The 18441-nt window shown below is 41.1% G+C and overlaps 1 protein-coding gene across 2 annotated transcripts in view; it reads left to right on the forward strand.

The window, feature by feature from the left end:
- Positions 1-18441, forward strand: part of LOC106574075 (nuclear factor 1 A-type) — a 236166-nt gene that overhangs the window by 40811 nt on the left and 176914 nt on the right. Inside the window, exon 1 of one of the 2 annotated variants that reach the window (XM_082962757.1) lies at positions 11550-12885. The exons of the other annotated variant lie outside the window; for it this stretch is intronic. Within the exon in view, the coding sequence (XP_082818883.1) occupies positions 12859-12885 (27 nt within the window). The 5' untranslated portion in view covers positions 11550-12858. Of the gene's footprint in view, positions 1-11549; positions 12886-18441 lie in introns of those variants that run through there. 2 annotated transcript variants of the gene reach the window in all.

Raw genomic sequence — 18441 nt, forward strand, 5'->3', positions numbered from 1 at the left:
TTGGATTGTAAGACGCCTCATGGTGATACTGAGGTAGTGGGTTTGGCGTGTTTCAGATAATCTTCGTCATGAAGGATGTAGTTCTTGTCAATGTTGGTTCTTTGCTGTGCTGGGTTGAGAGAGGGGCAAGTTGGTGGCAGGCAGGTGGCAGCGGCTGGCTGTTACTACCTCACTCTGTCACAGCAGCAGCTGCAGAGGGAAATGGCCACAGTGTGTGTGTGGAACTACAGTATCTGTTTAAAGAGGACCAGCTCATTAAAGCCATTGCCAGCTAAAGCACGTGTGTGTGTGTGTGTGTGTGTGTGTGTGTGTGTGTGTGTGTGTGTGTGTGTGTGTGTGTGTGTGTGTGTGTGTGTGTGTGTGTGTGTGTGTGTGTGTGTGTGTGTGTGTGAGAGAGAGTGATTTTTGTGCATGTTGAATGTGTGTGTTATGTGTTTCTGTTTTACACACACACACACACACAGGAGGTTGGTATTGGTGACATGTGGCGGTATCCGGTCTCCCCCTGCTCTTCCCAGGGCCCATCTGTTTGCCCAGCCTCTACTTTCATAGCACAACTGGCTTCCATTTTTATCAGGGCTTCTGTTAGCGTGCCGCACCATAGCGCTCTGCTCCGTGCAAGGCTTCTAGGCTCTGCTGCTACCGCTCAGACATTGAGCAAATAGTGGAGCAAATAGTGGAGCAAATAGTGGAGCAGCTGAGGGACGACAGAGCTTTACGTTTTCAAATGCCAAGTAAAACACGGTCCAAATTCACACAGACCTTTAAATCAGGTTTTCCTGAACTCGATCCTGGGGGACTGAGTTTGGGAAACCCTACTTTAAAGGTCACTTCCAACAAGCTAAACTTGTTTTGTGAGACGCATAAATAGACCGTTTTTTTTGTTGCATTTAATGAATTAGTTTGGTGTCATTAATAAAAAGAGATGTGCAGCCGGTAAATATAGCTCTTCTTGTGTTCCTCTGTTTTGTGACCATCTTTTCTTATCATACCTAATTCATGGAGACAGTTTTATCATTTTTTATTGGTTTGTAATGGTTAGATTTTTGGCACTGTCACGGAGCAAGTTGTTAAGTGACTGATCTGGGAGGCAGCTGTGTTGATGTGTGGGCCGAGGAGGAGGCTGATCTGTGGACTGGTCTAGGCCGAGGAGGAGGCTGATCTGTGGACTGGTCTAGGCCGAGGAGGAGGCTGATCTGTGGACTGGTCTAGGCCGAGGAGGAGGCTGATCTGTGGACTGGTCTAGGCCGAGGAGGAGGCTGATCTGTGAACTGGTCTAGGCCGAGGAGGAGGCTGAGCTGTGGACTGGTCTAGGCCGAGGAGGAGGCTGAGCTGTGGACTGGTCTAGGCCGAGGAGGAGGCTGATCTGTGGACTGGTCTAGGCCGAGGAGGAGGCTGAGCTGTGGACTGGTCTAGGCCGAGGAGGAGGCTGATCTGTGGACTGGTCTAGGCCGAGGAGGAGGCTGATCTGTGGACTGGTCTAGGCCGAGGAGGAGGCTGATCTGTGGACTGGTCTAGGCCGAGGAGGAGGCTGGTCTGTGGACTGGTCTAGGCCGAGGAGGAGGCTGGTCTGTGGACTGGTCTAGGCCGAGGAGGAGGCTGGTCTGTGGACTGGTCTAGGCCTAGGAGGAGCCTGATCTGTGGACTGGTCTAGGCCGAGGAGGAGGCTGATCTGTGGACTGGTCTAGGCCGAGGAGGAGGCTGATCTGTGGACTGGTCTAGGCCGAGGAGGAGGCTGATCTGTGGACTGGTCTAGGCCGAGGAGGAGGCTGATCTGTGGACTGGTCTAGGCCGAGGAGGAGGCTGGTCTGTGGACTGGTCTAGGCCGAGGAGGAGGCTGGTCTGTGGACTGGTCTAGGCCGAGGAGGAGGCTGGTCTGTGGACTGGTCTAGGCCGAGGAGGAGGCTGGTCTGTGGACTGGTCTAGGCCGAGGAGGAGGCTGATCTGTGGACTGGTCTTGGCTAACCTCCAGAGCTGTGGACCGATCTGGGCCAACCTCCAGCGGCTGGCAGCAGGTGAAGCCAACTGGGTCCAAATCGCCCAGTAACCCCCTTCATTTTCCCCTCTCTCTCGCTCTCTGTGGAGTTTTAAGATCTTCCTCATGCCACCATGCGCTCTCTGAATATGCTAGCAAATCGCACACATTGGCTGCCCATAGGCTTATTTTTACCCAGTAGATTTAGCTGTAACTTTTTCATTTTTTGCTTTGCTTTAGTCATAAACATGTGCCTGGCCAAGGCTTAAAAATCGACTGTTGTTTTCTCACTGGTCATGGATGAAATCTGTAAAAACCACCATCCCCTCTGTTTGGGTAATGTGTTTCCAATGTTGGTTGTTTAGTTGAAGTGTTGGGTAGAGTAGGCTGGTGCCAGGGCTTCTCCGGAGGGCACAGTAGTGTTACAGGCAGTAAGGGGATCCACAGACGCTCTGCTTGTTTATTCATAAGGGCTGTTATGGAGGGGCCTCGGAGGCAAGCTGCTCCAGAACTGGATAGTGTAATTACCCTGGGGCTAGCATATTAGCACACACACACACACTCTCTCCCCCAAAATGCCATTTCACAGCCATCGTGGACATATTGGGGAATGTTTTATTTACCAAGGCAGTGGTGTTGTGTGTGTGTGTGTGTGTGTGTGTGTGTGTGTGTGTGTGTGTGTGTGTGTGTGTGTGTGTGTGTGTGGAGTGCTCATATGGAATGTGTGACAGAAACCTATTATGACTTCAAGGCAGCCTTGTTCACATAAACTTTACATGTTTTATTTGTTTCAAATTGACACACACACACACACACACACACACACACACACACACACACACACACACACACACACACACACACACACACACACACACACACACACACACACACACACACTCACTCACATGAAGTGTGAGAATGGGTCCACTTAAATTGTGTGTGTTTATTCAAAGGTGCTGGGTGATGGATGAAAAAAAACACTTCTAGCATGTTCAGAGTATGGTATAGAGCCTATATGTTAGTTCACAAGACCCCCATTGCCTCAGATTTTTTTGGTTGGAGATTGAGCGTTGAAAGACCGTGGTATAATTGACCCCGTGGTATAATTGTGAATTGTGTTAAGAGGAGTGGAACCGCGCGTTTCTCAGGCAGACAGTGCGCTATGACGTGGGTTGCAGTTTAGTGGGTATTTTCTTCGTCAAGATCATATTTTCAACCAGATCACGTAATATCAAGCAACGTTCTTAAAAACAGATCATTACTTCTTCTCCCGAGTGGCGCAGTGGTATAAGGCACTGCATCTCAGTGCTAGAGACTTCACTACAGACACCCTGGTTCGAATCCAGGCTGTATCACTACCGGCCGTGATTGGGAGTCCCATAGGGCGGCGCTCAATTGGCCCAGCGTCGTTCGGTTTTGTCAGGTGTAGGCCGTCATTGTAAATAAGATTTTGTTCTTAACTGTCTTGCATAGTAAAATAAAGGTTACATTTAAAAAAAAAAAAAAAGAATAATAGATGTTTAAGAGACGGTATCGAAAATGCAATAACCGAATTAATTTATATAAAGACCCCATTAGAAATTAAAGCATATTTTCACTGCAATTAAAAGGAGATATATATATATATATATAATAAAATGTATCCATTGTATAATTATCATTGCTATCAAAAACGTGTTATTATAGGGTTATTGTTAAATGATGCATTTATTTAAATGTAACTAATATATTCGAGAGAATAACAGGAAAATACGTTTACATACGACATTTGTGAGAGAAAAAAATGTCTATGCATCATATTTATTTTTATAATTATAATTTGGTGAATGTATTGTTCATTTTACTGCATACAGACAGAAATGGGCTTCAAATACTAATTTATTTGGTAAAAAATTATATCAGGATGCATATTTGTGCTTTAATAATTAAATCCTTTACGAGGAAGACCTCTGACCTTTGTAACGAACATTTGTCTTTAATAATATTCCATATTCCACCCCCCCCCCCCCCCTTGTCAAATGATTTGCCTTCTTTTATGCATTGAATATTCAGACAGTTGAATATAGAGGTACGGGAAGTACAGAGCTCGTTTTCACCATGCAGCCTACTTTTGATGAGGTTATATTTTAGAGATAGGCCTATTATTGTAAATCATAGACAACAATTAGCACAAACAATATGGGTTGTTGAGTACTTATATGATGAGTAGCTACTTATATCGACACTATTTTGTGGTCAAATTTCAAAACAATGTAATTTCGCAAGGGAAAAAAAGATTCGTTCGTAAATGAAAAGTTCATACCTAACTCATGCCCGTTTGAAACGATGTGCACAGACGGTTTCTGACAGAAGCTCCGATGATGTAGTTTTGATGATAAACCTCTAGATGGAGTGTCGAGCTCCTTTAACGTGCAGAGGGAGTATATTTGAAGCAGTGTGTCGTGTAGATTTTAACATGACACTGGGCATCGAAATAACGAACATCTATGAATGACTCCTTTGGCGCTCAAAGACACAAATCCGTCGATTTAATGACGATGAAAACATTAAACATGCATTTCTTGATTATGTAGTTTATTTAGGGATATATATGTTTGTATTGACAAACAAATAGTTTTTCAGTGACTTCATGATTACAAAATATAATAGTTGAATATAGGCATGTCTAATTAATTTGTAGTTCAAAATCGGCTGTATAATTGAAATTCTATTTCAATTAATGTCAATAACACAATTGCAAGACTTCTATCGTTTCTATAGATAGGTTGGTTATAGGGCCTTGGAACACTTATTTTAAGCATTGTTCAAATCATGCACCATCTGAACATAATGTACATGAAAAAAATCTGAATGTTTTTACGACATCATCGCTGAATGACATAAATAGATTGGCAACATTTATTGTAATGGAATAGGCTAGACCTCACATTACTTTGGTGTTGCGAATGTTTCAATTTAAAAAGCCTATTTATGCCAATTCTAGACACGTGTATTCAGTTCATTCACAGGTAGGCCTATATTTCAACAAAAATATAATGCTCAAACCACTTATTTTAAGTTGCTTTAAATTATGGGTAGATTGTTTTTGCAAATAACCGATCCCAGATGAATTAGTTTCGTATTTGTTGAGAATGGTGTACCTTTACCTCAAAGCAGGATCCACATTATTCAGACTAAAAGTTGTCAAGATGGATAAAAAACGGTGTCTGTCTAGCCCGCCATGTGTGATTTAAAATGAGATGACCCTATACCGTTCTCACCATATCTTCTAAAGGTCGACCTGCAGCTAGGGGAGATCATCTATTCTACATTAAACATCACAACAAAAACAAGTCTCGTCACCATTTACCATAAAAGTTTAGATTTCGTTGAGGCGGTCGCCAAACGTCTTTAAAATGTTTGCTTTGAAACAGCCGACATGTATTTGATTACCCCAAATCTTCTGTATACATGTATTTTGAGTTCTCATCCTTGCCTATAACACACATATAGGAACAGTGTTTCCTTTACACATCGAAGAACTTGGCACGTAGAATAAACGTTTTTCAGAACTCTGTTTTAGGCTGTGACCATAGTCTTCACGTTTCATGTTTTTTGGGCAGTGCCCAGAATTGCAGGTTTTCAGCTGTTTTAGTCGTGAGTTAATAGTAAGATTGATGTCATGAAGAATAGCCTACGACCGCTTTGTTTTACTGCACTATCCCAACAGGCTTACGCAAACAACTGACACACATGTCTTAATACGAATACCAACTACTTTATTCAATTCTGAATCAAGTTTTCACATGCTTGATTCGATTTACTGCCGATAATGAAATGGCCGAATACCCTTAACTATCTATTCTATACAAGTTTGTACCAACTCTTTTGATTACCTCTGCAAATGTCAGATCATAACTTTGGAGCTGTGAAAAGAACTGGTACATCTGAAAGTTGGTGACAATGCGTGCAGGCAGTTCTTCCTCTTTAACCTGTATTCGCAAACGCGCATATGACAGTCATATAACAATATTTCACTTCAAGAATAGCCCTGTAATTATCGTTAATATGGTTTATGATCCTCCAAACTTGCTTTACCTTGCACTCGCAGAAGCTTTCGTAGAATGACAGACTCCAAAATGTAGTTTTGTGGTGTACCAACACATCCTTAATATTCTGATGTCTGATAAATGACCCTGGGTTTGACAACGTCTCAAAACGTATAGGCTATATTCGACATGGTTATTCCAGTGTTTGCTATTCATATGTTTTTGTAACTGCTGCCCCTGCCCCTATTATATTGGACATATTATATTGGACAGCCCTGGCTTGGTTGCTGGAGCTTTGAGCATTTTTTGTGCAGAATGTGGCAGAAAACACTATAAAGGCCTCACTCGAGCAATTCTGTTGCGGGATTTAGCTAAGAGCTTGATCGATATTACTCGATAACACAAGTACTAATAAAAATCAGGATATGCGTATTGCATTGGTTTCATTTGGAATTGGACTAAATTAGTGTGTTCACCATTTAGGCATAAAATGAACTTAACGAACCAATCCCTTCATGTTATTTTTGCGGTAATTAATAGATAAACCACATGGTATATGAATGCAATAAACCTGTGACTGTAAGCATTGATAATTGTTGATAGGCCTAAAGCGTATCAGGGTACTATCTCCCTTTAAACCCTGTTTGTGCGCTACCCAAACCTCGTCCAGTCCGTGCGTAAAACGAATTTCTTGTGAACCCTTTGTACAGTTTGATTACGTTGCCAAGTTGGTCATTTCTCAGCAGTATCTGAAATCAAGAATGTGATTTAAATGACATGAGATATATTCGAACCCAAAATATCAAACTCGACTTGAAGCCCAATTAATATTGCCATTAAATATATTTTTTCAAGGCACCTTAGCAATCAGCCTGACATAGATTTAACAGGAGATCTCATTTGTAGCTGGTAAATGTAATATATGTAGCATATGCTTATTGGCGTACGTATTCCATTTCCTAAATCAGTTATATGCATATTTCACCCGATAGTAACTTTGATCGAATGATTCCAATGCTATTTACATTTGAGTCATTTAGGAGACGCTTTTATCCAGAGCGACTTACAGTAGCAATAGGTTTAAGTGCCTTGTTCACGTCACGGGCACATCGACAGATATTTCACATAGTCGGCTTGGTCATTCGATTCAGCATCCTTTTGGTTAAGGGTTCAACGTTCTTAACCGCTAAGTTACCTGACATTGAATGGCTGCTGTATGTGAACGGCATAGAGGCTGGGCAAAAGTAAGCTAAGGTAACCAGTGACAGGTACGGCATTCCTCTGTGGCAAATAGCGACCCTAAAAGGAGCTGTGGCAGTTCTGACACTTCATGCAAACCTGTCAGATTATGTTGTGTGCGTACAACCTGCACCTAAGGATGGACCATTTGAGACAGGACTCCGGACAAACTTGTTTTAATTACAAAAATATGTTAAAAATGATATTTCATGTTTGTTTTTACATCATTTTTACTCGTTAAATTCCAGAGTCAAGGGGAATGTGGTTCCCACCCACATAACTGCATTTGTTGGCTTATGACGGATTGAAACATTTGCGCACGAAGATATGGTCATGATTTTAAGTGTGAAAATATCAAACAATTATTTATAAACAACATTTTAACAGTAGGCTACTGAGTCAGAAAAAGGAATATATGCGCTGCTCGAGCCTGCCTCGTTGAAATCCACGTTACTGCAGGTTAATAGCGTTATGTTCAGCACGTCTCCACACACAACAAGCGTTTTGACATGTCCACGTCACCATGCGTGGGAACCACCGCCCCTCATCGCTCAAAATAATGTTACGACGCTTTGACCTCAGTGAGGGACACTCATTGACCTCAGTGAGGGACACTCATTGACCTCAGTGAGGGACACTCATTGACCTCAGTGAGGGACACTCATTGGAGTTCCGTGGAATGTCACCTCTGATAGCCCAAACGTGCGCACGCATAGGCTAGGCTACTTCATATAACAAGCAAAAAACACATTGTCATTGAGAAATTCTGTTTATTTGGCTATTTGAGCAAATAATCAACACCACCACTTTTCGTGTCATGCCCATTGTAAAATGTATAGCCACACTCGCATACATAACATCAGCTCTATCGGCTACAGTTGCAGAATAGGTCTCTTTAACACAAAATATCTAACTGCAGTCAACCGCAAGGGCAAAATCAACACAGTAATAAATACAGCCCACAACAATTCAATCATGTAGATATGCTGCTTAACTTGCCTGCTACCACACAATTCAGACACACAGGCTAAATGAACACGTAGAAATTGATATAGGAATCAAATCGCACTTGATATGCACACATCAATTGAATGTTGAAGCATCAAACAGGCCTACGACTGTCATATGACATGATTATGCATGCCTTCTAATTCAATACGACCCACCGGCACACCTATGGTTGATATTTTCCATATCTCCATCGAGAAGCAGTAGAAAATCCGCTGCAAAGAATTGGTGTTAGTTTCTGTCCACCAGCCGTAAACTTGCACAATCAGTGGAGTTCTTAGATGCTCATTGTGATGGTATAATATTGCTTAGATGTCCAGCATTGTAGCAATGCTCTGGTGCTAAAGCAGCAAGAATTCGCTATAGCCTATACTTATTGACGTTTTTTCGATCGCAATATAGGCGCCGCGGCATTCCTCCCTCTGTCCCAAGCGCACCGTACATGTATAGGAAGGGTTAAGAGAGTGCGGTATGCAGCAATATGTAGGTGAAAAAAAAGCTTTTCCGTGCGGGAGCAAAACGCAGACCGGGGTCTGTGCCACTCGACTCGGACTCTGATTTGCCACTAGGCTATGTGACTCCGCGAGGGGAGGAGATGGCAAGAAAGAAGTGGCGTTCAGTTGCCGCCCGGGTTCGCGTTACTATGCAAATAGCAGCGATTGCGGAAATGAACAAGGGGGGGACTCACTGAACTGATTGCAACTTCTGCACAAAGTCTATCAAACCAAGCTGAGACAGCTTGGCCAGGTCCGCAGTCAAATATCAAGGAGTGAAGAAAGGCTCCCTGACATTGTTTATTTTTTGGGATTAATACAACAAAAACGGTTTTCCCTTGCGCTTTATTATACTTCATTGATTCAGTGTAAAATACTCACACCGGAAGCAAGTTGTAGCGTAATACTTTTTTCACTTCGTCCCAACAGTCTAAAATTGCTCACGTATATTCATTTTATACATTACAATGGTACGTGCAAATATACCTCTTACCATCTATTTCTACACTGATAAGTAATGAACATGTGCATACACGTGGTGTTTACGGGCTATACACAGGTTCAATGTAGGCTAAGAAGTTCTGCTTTTGTAAAAGGATTTGAGAAGAGTCCGTGACAGACTGGTCTGTGTTGCCAGCGATGTATGCAAATGCTGATAATGCGGATATCTTGATATCGCCAAATAAACTTGGCATTAGAACAAAACAGAAGAGCACTGCACTCCCGGTGTTGCCGTCTGCTAGGCCATTCTAGCGACCAGAGTGAGAGATACATTGTTTAGTTATGTGGTAACAAGTTGTTCTGCAGAGTAAACGAGCGATTGCAGATAAATGCATACCGAGAAATTCTGGTTACATGGGTTTGTCCAATAAGATGGATGCTGGGCTTCAAATCCTAGAGTTTAGTCCAATCAGAGGACGGAGCTCTAGCGTCGCACTGACGGCATGGATACGGTGAGGCTGGCAAAATGCCGTTAGCAGGTTAGCCTATTCTCAATAGAGGTTCTATGCGCTGCAACATGAGAAAATACACTAGCCTAATATACATCTCCTGAACGTATTGTGTCCGTTCAAGCACACGAGGTAGTGAACAACATGCGTAGACTATTTTCCTTACGCCGCACGGTAATCGTGGCGCAATGGTGTGTGGCTTGTATTTGCTTCAAGGTATTTATTAACATGAATTACTTGAGCAACACATGATCTATAGTGCATATAGTGAATCAAAACTTCAGTGAGGTATACCAGTTGTGTAATATCCCTTTCAGGCTGGTGTGAGGGCTTTCTGTAAATGCAAGCAGCCTTTGGCTACTTTTATTATTATTATTATATTATGCTGTAACAACAATATATAATAACCGCTGCAAGTGCACCTTTGGCCTTGCTGGTATGTTAATGAACCTCTAGACTATGAATAGGCATGCATTTGGTTGCGGAGTCTCGCTGTCTTGGTGCAGGTGTGTGTGGAGAGTGTTCAGATGCAGCAGAGACCACACTCGCCACTTGTGGTCGCTTCCCTGGCGATTTTCTAGAGGGCGCACAAATGACTTCTCCCTCTGGACAGCAGTTGTTCAATAAAAACAAATTCGGACAGCGCATACAGAAACAGAATACATTCATGACTCACACACTCTTGATCAAGATTATGACTCACTCACACACACACACACACACACTCTTGATCCAGTGATTCTGTACGGGCTGCTCGAATTTATGTCAGGCCAATCTGATATTTTGGTTGAGAAATCCGTCAAAATTCGTCGTCACACCAAATGTTGGACGCCTTTACTGTAGGCTAATTAGTATTTATCTTACTTTTGTTTAAAACACACTGTAAATGGGCCTCTAAAATGCGAGTATTGCTTTGTTGACATTGTTTGGATTAATATTAACCCTTACATGTCTGTAAGGGCAGGTGAAGCAGACAATAGGCTACCAGTGCCAAGCTTTGGCCTTTGGGTAGTATAGTACTTTAGGAGTATTATGGAATGTTGTGAGATGTTGGTCAGTCTTTTCATATAAGCTCTATACCCAAGTTATTACCCAAGTAAACAATTGTTTGTTTGATGCTTTAATTGTATTTCATTACAATTGATTATTTTGTATAGATGTTTATGATTGAAAACTTATTAATGAAATAAAATTCAAGGATCAAGTGTTCGTTAACGCGTGTGTGCTGGAGTTACGCGATGCTTTGGTTTGGGATAATATACATAGCTTCGCTGTGGATAGGAGAAGATCTTGCTCATGCTTACATAATGGCACGTGAGTTAGGAAAATGAGTGGTAGCCTAATCTTATCTCTCATATGGCCCTCTCTCGTTTATATTATATAATTGTGTGTGGGGGGTTTTGTTATGTAAAGTTTAATGCACTCGCTGTGCACCCCTCTGATGAAATGTGTTGTGCAAGTTCTTGCAAATTTACATAAATTGGCCAAGCAGACATTGATTTGCATGTAATGTAGCATATGTCAGTTACAATCAGCCAATACTTTTAATAGATTAATAGCCAAGTTACAGATTAATAGAGTATTAAAGTCAATGATGACCAATAATTAGAATTAGGCTATAACTTGTTGTAAATGTCGATAGCTGGAATATGGAATACCGTAAAGCCTACTTAGTCCGAATAATTTTAAAGTTAAGCATTTGTTCAAAAGGGGCGGTATATCTCCTATTGAGTGTGTGGTGATCCCTCGAGCTCTCTCCTCCCAGCTATACACCGTTTCATTTGCTTTAAACATCATATAACAACATTTATTTAGCAGTGTTGGTGTTGCAGTCTTACGCGATCCCTGCTCTTCCTGATTTAAATCAATAGGTTCGCATTGTTTGCATCAGTTTGAAAAGCCATTTCATGGCGGGGCTAAGAGGCTCAAGTGGGCAGTTTATAATTTGAACATTTTAAATAGGCTATGTAGGCTATATATTACTGTCCCGCATGTTCATTGCAGGCTACATTGCAGGCTATGTAGGCATATAGGCTACATTACTGTCCCGCATGTTCATTGCATTGACGTTGGTCTCAGTAGCCTACTTCCTTAAAAGCGTCGATACTTTGGGAGCTATGTTGAGAGGTGAGCACAAGAGTTTGTCCTCCGCACACAGGGACAAAAGTGAATTGTAGCTGTATGGAACTCAGTGCATGCTGTTGTGGCTACTCTCCGCGGTTAAAAGATTAACAACGTGCTCGACACTCAACCTTATATAAATGTAGATCGGGTGCTGAATCCTCGTATGTAATCCAAAGAACAAAATCCTCCTCTCCGCCATATACAGGACAGACGCAAAACGGATTCAATTTATCGTCGTCTCCTGTTTAAGATTATTTTCCAAACGGAAACCATCTGTCGGGCTTCAGCAATAAGCAATTGGTTGGGTGTTCAGAGGCATTACTAGATCCATTATCTACCGCACCCTTCTCGTTCGTAAATCCGACAGACTCATGTCAGAGTTCGCTCCACGGTGAAGCAAGCCGCACCACATGCCTTCAATGCTTTCGGTTTTTGCAACCTTTCAGTGGAGTGAATGAGAGATCTCTTGCCGAGTCCAGAAGAACACGCGTCTGACAATCAGATATTTTTTGTAACGGTATTAATACGATATATCAAGATTTGCACCGTCCGAAGATCACTTATTTTTTTCCTCTTTCCTGTGATTTTTAACCTCCGCTACAGCCAGTCTGCGTTGGGACTTTTCTTTTATTGTTTAATATGCCTCTGGTGAAAGTTCTGAGTTCTCCAACCAAGGGACTGCTCTACGGCTTTTACTGCACTGTACGGTAGATGAATGCGGAGAGTGGAAGCGTTGTAACTCGAGGCGGGGTTAAAGTTCAGCTCTATGCAGCGGTGAAGCGTTCGTTGCAGTTCGCAGAGTTGGAAATGTGAAAGCAAGAAGCAGGCTTTATTTTTCTCTCTCCCTTCTCTCTGTCTCTCCTTTTTTTCCCTTTTCACACACGGACACGGCCACCACGCATACACGAGCAGACACGGACACACACCCACACACATAAACACGCAGACCCGTCACAGCAACCAAAACACACACACACACACACACACACAAACACACATACATACACCCTCCAAATCCAAGATTAGATACAACAGATATGTATTCTCCACTATGCCTAACACAGGTAAGTGAGCCTTTCATCTGTTTTTAACCATTTTATTGCATTCATGCTTTCTTCCTCAGGGACAGGGTGGTATGGACTAACGTTGCTCAAGGCATATAACTTTGTGCAGTAGGTTCAGCATTCCTGGTTTGTCAGAGCCATCTGAACTAACTACCACATGGTGGATGGCGCCTACCTCCTACATATATTCACACACGTATATGCATGTCTATTTTAGTTCATATTAGACATTGACTATCTCGATGTCAAGCGCGCTTTAACTTGGACTACTTTTTGTATCCAGAGTTTCAATCCAAAAATGAAGGTGGCCTTTCCTATAAGTTACATGTGCACGTTGTTATCGGCGCGTCTTTCCACATATTTGATATGAATGAATGCACACAATGTTTTAACATGGGGTACATCATTTTCCAAAGCTTCCCCCGGTCGGCTTCCAGGTCCCTGCACTTTGGGTGTTTAACATCCATGCAGTTGTCACTTTGTATCGATTACTGCTTTGAACACGATATTTAAAATACAACAATTTGCTTGGTCTAAATTGCATCCAAAAATTATAAAAATTCAAACTGTTCAACAGTATCGAGTCCCCGCCACTCTGGCATTAAACTTTGCCATGTGCATGGGGAAAACACAAGTTGGGACATTACACTTTTCAAATAGGCTACTAGGCTATTATTATATTCGATTTTTATGGATAGTATTGCTTTTATTTGAGCGCTATGAGTGACATGTATTATGCAGTTCCTCAAGAACTTCGATTATATTTAAGAAATATTCAACAACTTTCTGTACTCTAAGATAGTATTTTCTTGGACTTGAATGATTGTTGTTAGAGTTTGATAAGCCGCAATATGGTGGTTTGTAAGCCTGACCAAAAGTTAGTCCAGGTGGGAACGCTAGTGGAATAGCTGCTTAATGATCAGTTGCATATCCGTAATGTCGTTCATGTTTAAAAGCATCATCGGCCTGTCTTTCCTAAAAAAATCTAAATTTTATTTTAGCAAATGTATCATAATACAGTTATGGGTTTGTTTAAGATGAGAAGATATTCTCAGTACGAGTAGCCTGGGGTAAATGTTAGATTTCCAGGGGGAACGTTGCAGCTGCGTGTCATGAAGGCACAGAAAAGATCCATCTATATTCCATACATTATGTTAGGGGTTTGTTGAGGTGACAGAACAGAGGACCTATATACAAATGTAAGTTAACAGAGAAAAAACACACTTATTAACTGTAGCTATAACTGTTCACATATTACAATGTTATAACAACATATATCTTTTTTCCTTTTCTCATTATTGGAGGGCAGAAACTGAATTGTAGTTGTGAAAGTTCGGATGGATTTTTTGTGTGTGTGGAATACTTTTATTTGCCTATAGCCGTATAAGGCCACAGTATAATTGATTTTTGAAATTGATTTCATATTGACCACTAATAGGCCTATCTATTGGCCTTGTCTCAAGTCAGTTGTATTTAAGTTTTGATCATATTTCCCTATGTTGATTTCATGTTTTCATACATGTACTTTTCATTATTATTTTGGGATATAGCCTACTTTTTTCAACCTTTTTTTAACTATGACCACACAAATTGATGTAAATGACAAGTACCTGACTTAATAGCAATGATGGCTTCTGGTCATGGACTTTCCAACCTTTACAATGGAAAACCTTTTCAAAACCATTAGCACTAATTTACCTCTAGTGCCAAGCATTACTGATAAGTCCTGAATATTTATCTATTCATATTTAATAGGATTGTACAGTGCATATACTACAAGACATAAGTGAAATGGGCCCAAAGGAGAAGACTGAAACCTGATACTAGTTGATGGACACTAACTTGAGAAGGGACATTTGGAGAAATGTCTCGCTTGAGTATGTAAAATATTTATTCACCCTCATTTTGCCTGAATCTGTTTTATTTCTTAAAACATGACTAGGGTAATTCACATGTACTACAATTCATATCAGCTGTATAAAACTGAATTTGTACTAATTGACAAATTTTAAGTATTGTCAGTTGAATGATATATTGCAATTATATGTATGTGAAATCATCTTATTTGGGCAAAAATACTTATAATCAAAGTCTTTCAATTGATTCAAATATATTTGGCATATCTGCCAAGTTTCTTTTGTGGGTCGAATCATATACAAGACAGGCAGGCCTAAAGCACTTCCATATTTTTTGTTCACTGCAAAGCATGAAATATTATACCTAGAACTGAACATTGACATTCTTTGTGCATTTGTAGAAAAACTATTGCTAATTGCCAGAATTTGTCATTGCGTACTGCCTTTGAGGCACATGGTAGTGTTTGTATCTAGACATGGAGAAGATGCAGAGATAGGAACAGTTGTGCACGTTGCATGGGTTTGGAAAAACATGCCCCTTACGGCCTACATGAGGGTGTTCGAAGATTTACCTTTGTGTAATTGCTCCAATTGATTAGCAATGGTGAGGCGTCTGCTCTGTTTGAGTGTGTTTACTCTTGTGGGCATGGAGAGGAGAAAGTAAGCTCGTCGACACACTCCCATAAGTACCTCTGTGTTGTGGCGTGGGTGTTAGTAGGAGGGGATTACCATCATTGCTATTCTAAATTACAGTTATTCATGAGCTGTTGTTACAGGCCTGTTATTTGGAAACATTAGATCTGTCACCAAGGTATACAGAAAGACAACAAACTTCACAGCTGGAAGTTTAACTTAACATTTTCTACTGACACACTTTTATCAGTAAATATACACTACTCTAGTAGTGGAAATGCAGCAGATTATATATATTGAAATGAGGCCTATACATGAAGTGGTTGAGGCACCTGTGCACATGTGTTTTATTTATGTACAAAAGCAGCAAAAATGCAGAATGTAGACTATGCAGGTATTGTTCAAATGGCCCGGAGACAGGGGAACTGTATATTATATACAGAAACCACAGATAACAATGCTCATATCAGCCTTGAAGAATTTATATTTCATAGCACATTGGCTGAAGTTACTTCAGTTGGAGATGCCATTTACTGGTTTTTAAAACAATACAATTTTCATGCCTATGAGACAAAGGAGTGTGAGTCCTTTTGAAATTCGATGAAAAGGATGGTGTCATGCCATCCCAGTCAGAGGTACAGTATTTCCACGTATCAAGATGAGGAAAAAGTTCTTTAATCTATGAATGGTTGAGTACATTTTGCACTGACTCAAATTAAGATCCTACATCTGTAGTTGAGCACATTTTGCACTGGCTCAAATTAAGATCCTACATCTGTAGTTGAGCACACTGCACTGGCTCAAATTAAGATCTTACATCTGTGGTTGAGCACACTTTGCACTGGCTCAAATGAAGATCCTATATCTGTAGTTGAGCACGCTTTGCACTGGCTCAAATTAAGATCTTACATCTGTAGTTGAGCACACTTTGCACTGGCTCAAATTAAGATCCTACATCTGTAGTTGAGCACACTTTGCACTGGCTCAAATTAAGATCCTACATCTGATGTTGAGCACACTTTGCGCTGGCTCAAATTAAGATCTGACATCTGTGGTTGAGCACACTTTGCACTGGCTCAAGTGAAGATCCTACATCTGTGGTTGAGCACACTTTGCACTGGCTCAAATTAAGATCTGACATCTGTGGTTGAGCACACTTTGCACTGGCTCAAGTGAAGATCTGACATCTGTGGTTGAGCACACTTTGCACTGGCTCAAATTAAGATCTGACATCTGTGGTTGAGCACACTTTGCACTGGCTCAAATTAAGATCTGACATCTGTGGTTGAGCACACTTTGCACTGGCTCAAATTAAGATCTGACATCTGTGGTTGAGCACACTTTGCACTGGCTCAAATTAAGATCTGACATCTGATGTTGAGCACACTTTGCACTGGCTCATATTAAGATCTGACATCTATGGTTGAGCACACTGCACTGGCTGGGGTGGTAAAAGGGCCTGAGGTGAAGCCTACTCCAGACCACTCACTACTTCACTAACCTCTACTGAGTGTATTGGGGAAATTAAAATACGTCTCTGTTGGAGTGGTGATTTCTCATATTTTTTTTATTTTTTATTTTTTTTACATTTGTTTGGATTTGATTGGTGCATTTTAAAATGTACTGTTAGACCCGTGCCTAGCCCAGCTTGCTCCCCATAAAACCCACAGCCTACTCACTGTACATATGCATGTAAACACTCACCTAGAAGATAAGCATATCTGCTCCGTTGCTTATAGTGTGGCATGCTGATACAAAATTGAAACTGAGTATTTGGAATTGGCACACTTATAAGTTTGAGTTAAAACGGTGTATCCGTATGTCAAATCAAATCAAAGTTATTTATATAGCCCTCCTTAGATCAGCTGATATCTCAAAGTGCTGTACCGAGGGTATTTGTTTTATATTACGGGAAAGATTTCAGGTTCCAGTGCTCTTTTATTTTCTCATTCGGCAATGAACGCTTTTAGTACATAATAAGGATTTCTACAAAGGAGTTTGGTCACCATTCGTCTCTTTGGTAGCTCAGCTGTATTTATTTAAATAACAAATCTAAAATGTCCTTGTAGTAAAGTGGACCAGACTGACATCGTGTCGTCTATGATCGCGTGTTCAATAGATTTCATGGTAGTGGTCATTCATCTATTATTACCATTTCTTTGTTCGTCAAAAATAATCTGGTGTGAGTTTGCAGACGCGAGACTATTTGAAATATAAGAGCGTAGTTAAGAGGTTGTTGCCTGTTTGCGTTGTGCTGCATCGTTCTGGCGTAGTGTTGTGCTGTAACATTTCCATGGCCTGTATTAGGTTGTGAGGCCAGATTTTGAGAGGGAGCATATTGTCCAGTGTGTGACTGTGCTAGTAGCAGGTGTAACGGACTGATCCACAACATGCCATCTATCCACATTCTATCCACATTCTTCCTCTAATAGCTGTGCAGGCAGCTCTCCCTGCTAAAAACCCAAGTAATGTACCAGTCTTGGAACAGTTTTCTGAGCGAAACGTTTCTGCCTGTGCATCTCTTTGTGTGTGCGCATACATATATGTTTGCATTGCGAACAGTTAAAAATAGACTTTCAGCTTTCCCGCTCGGCTGTTGCTTTTTCTATCACCTCTCTGGCAGACACCCACAGACCCACATACCCACATTCTTGCCAGAGAGCCAAGACACGGCCGTATTTTACACTGCTCCCTCTTTGTCCGTACGGTCCAGAGAAACTCCTCCGTTAGCCCGTTCTCCTTGTGTTAATGAAACGGGCCCAAATGCCAAGATTTTTACGTAAATACTCATAAATACAAACGTGGCAGACATTGCATATTATTCTGGAAAATGGAAAATGTTTTCTAAAAAGTCATTTTTGGAATGATATTCTATCAAAGAGAACTAGTGCATGTTCTTTATTGCATTCCTTCATTGCAGAGTATTTCAGATAAAAGTCAATTAGTGTTTACTCAATGTAAATCTGATTTCACAAGATTAATTGTAATGATTATTGTTGCTTTGTCTTTTATTCGATTACATAAACAAAGTGTTTCACTATGAATGTATGTTACCACCAAATCATTA

This window comes from Salmo salar, chromosome 16, assembly GCF_965601325.2.
Source record: "Salmo salar chromosome 16, fSalSal1, whole genome shotgun sequence".
Lineage (NCBI taxonomy): Eukaryota > Metazoa > Chordata > Actinopteri > Salmoniformes > Salmonidae > Salmo > Salmo salar.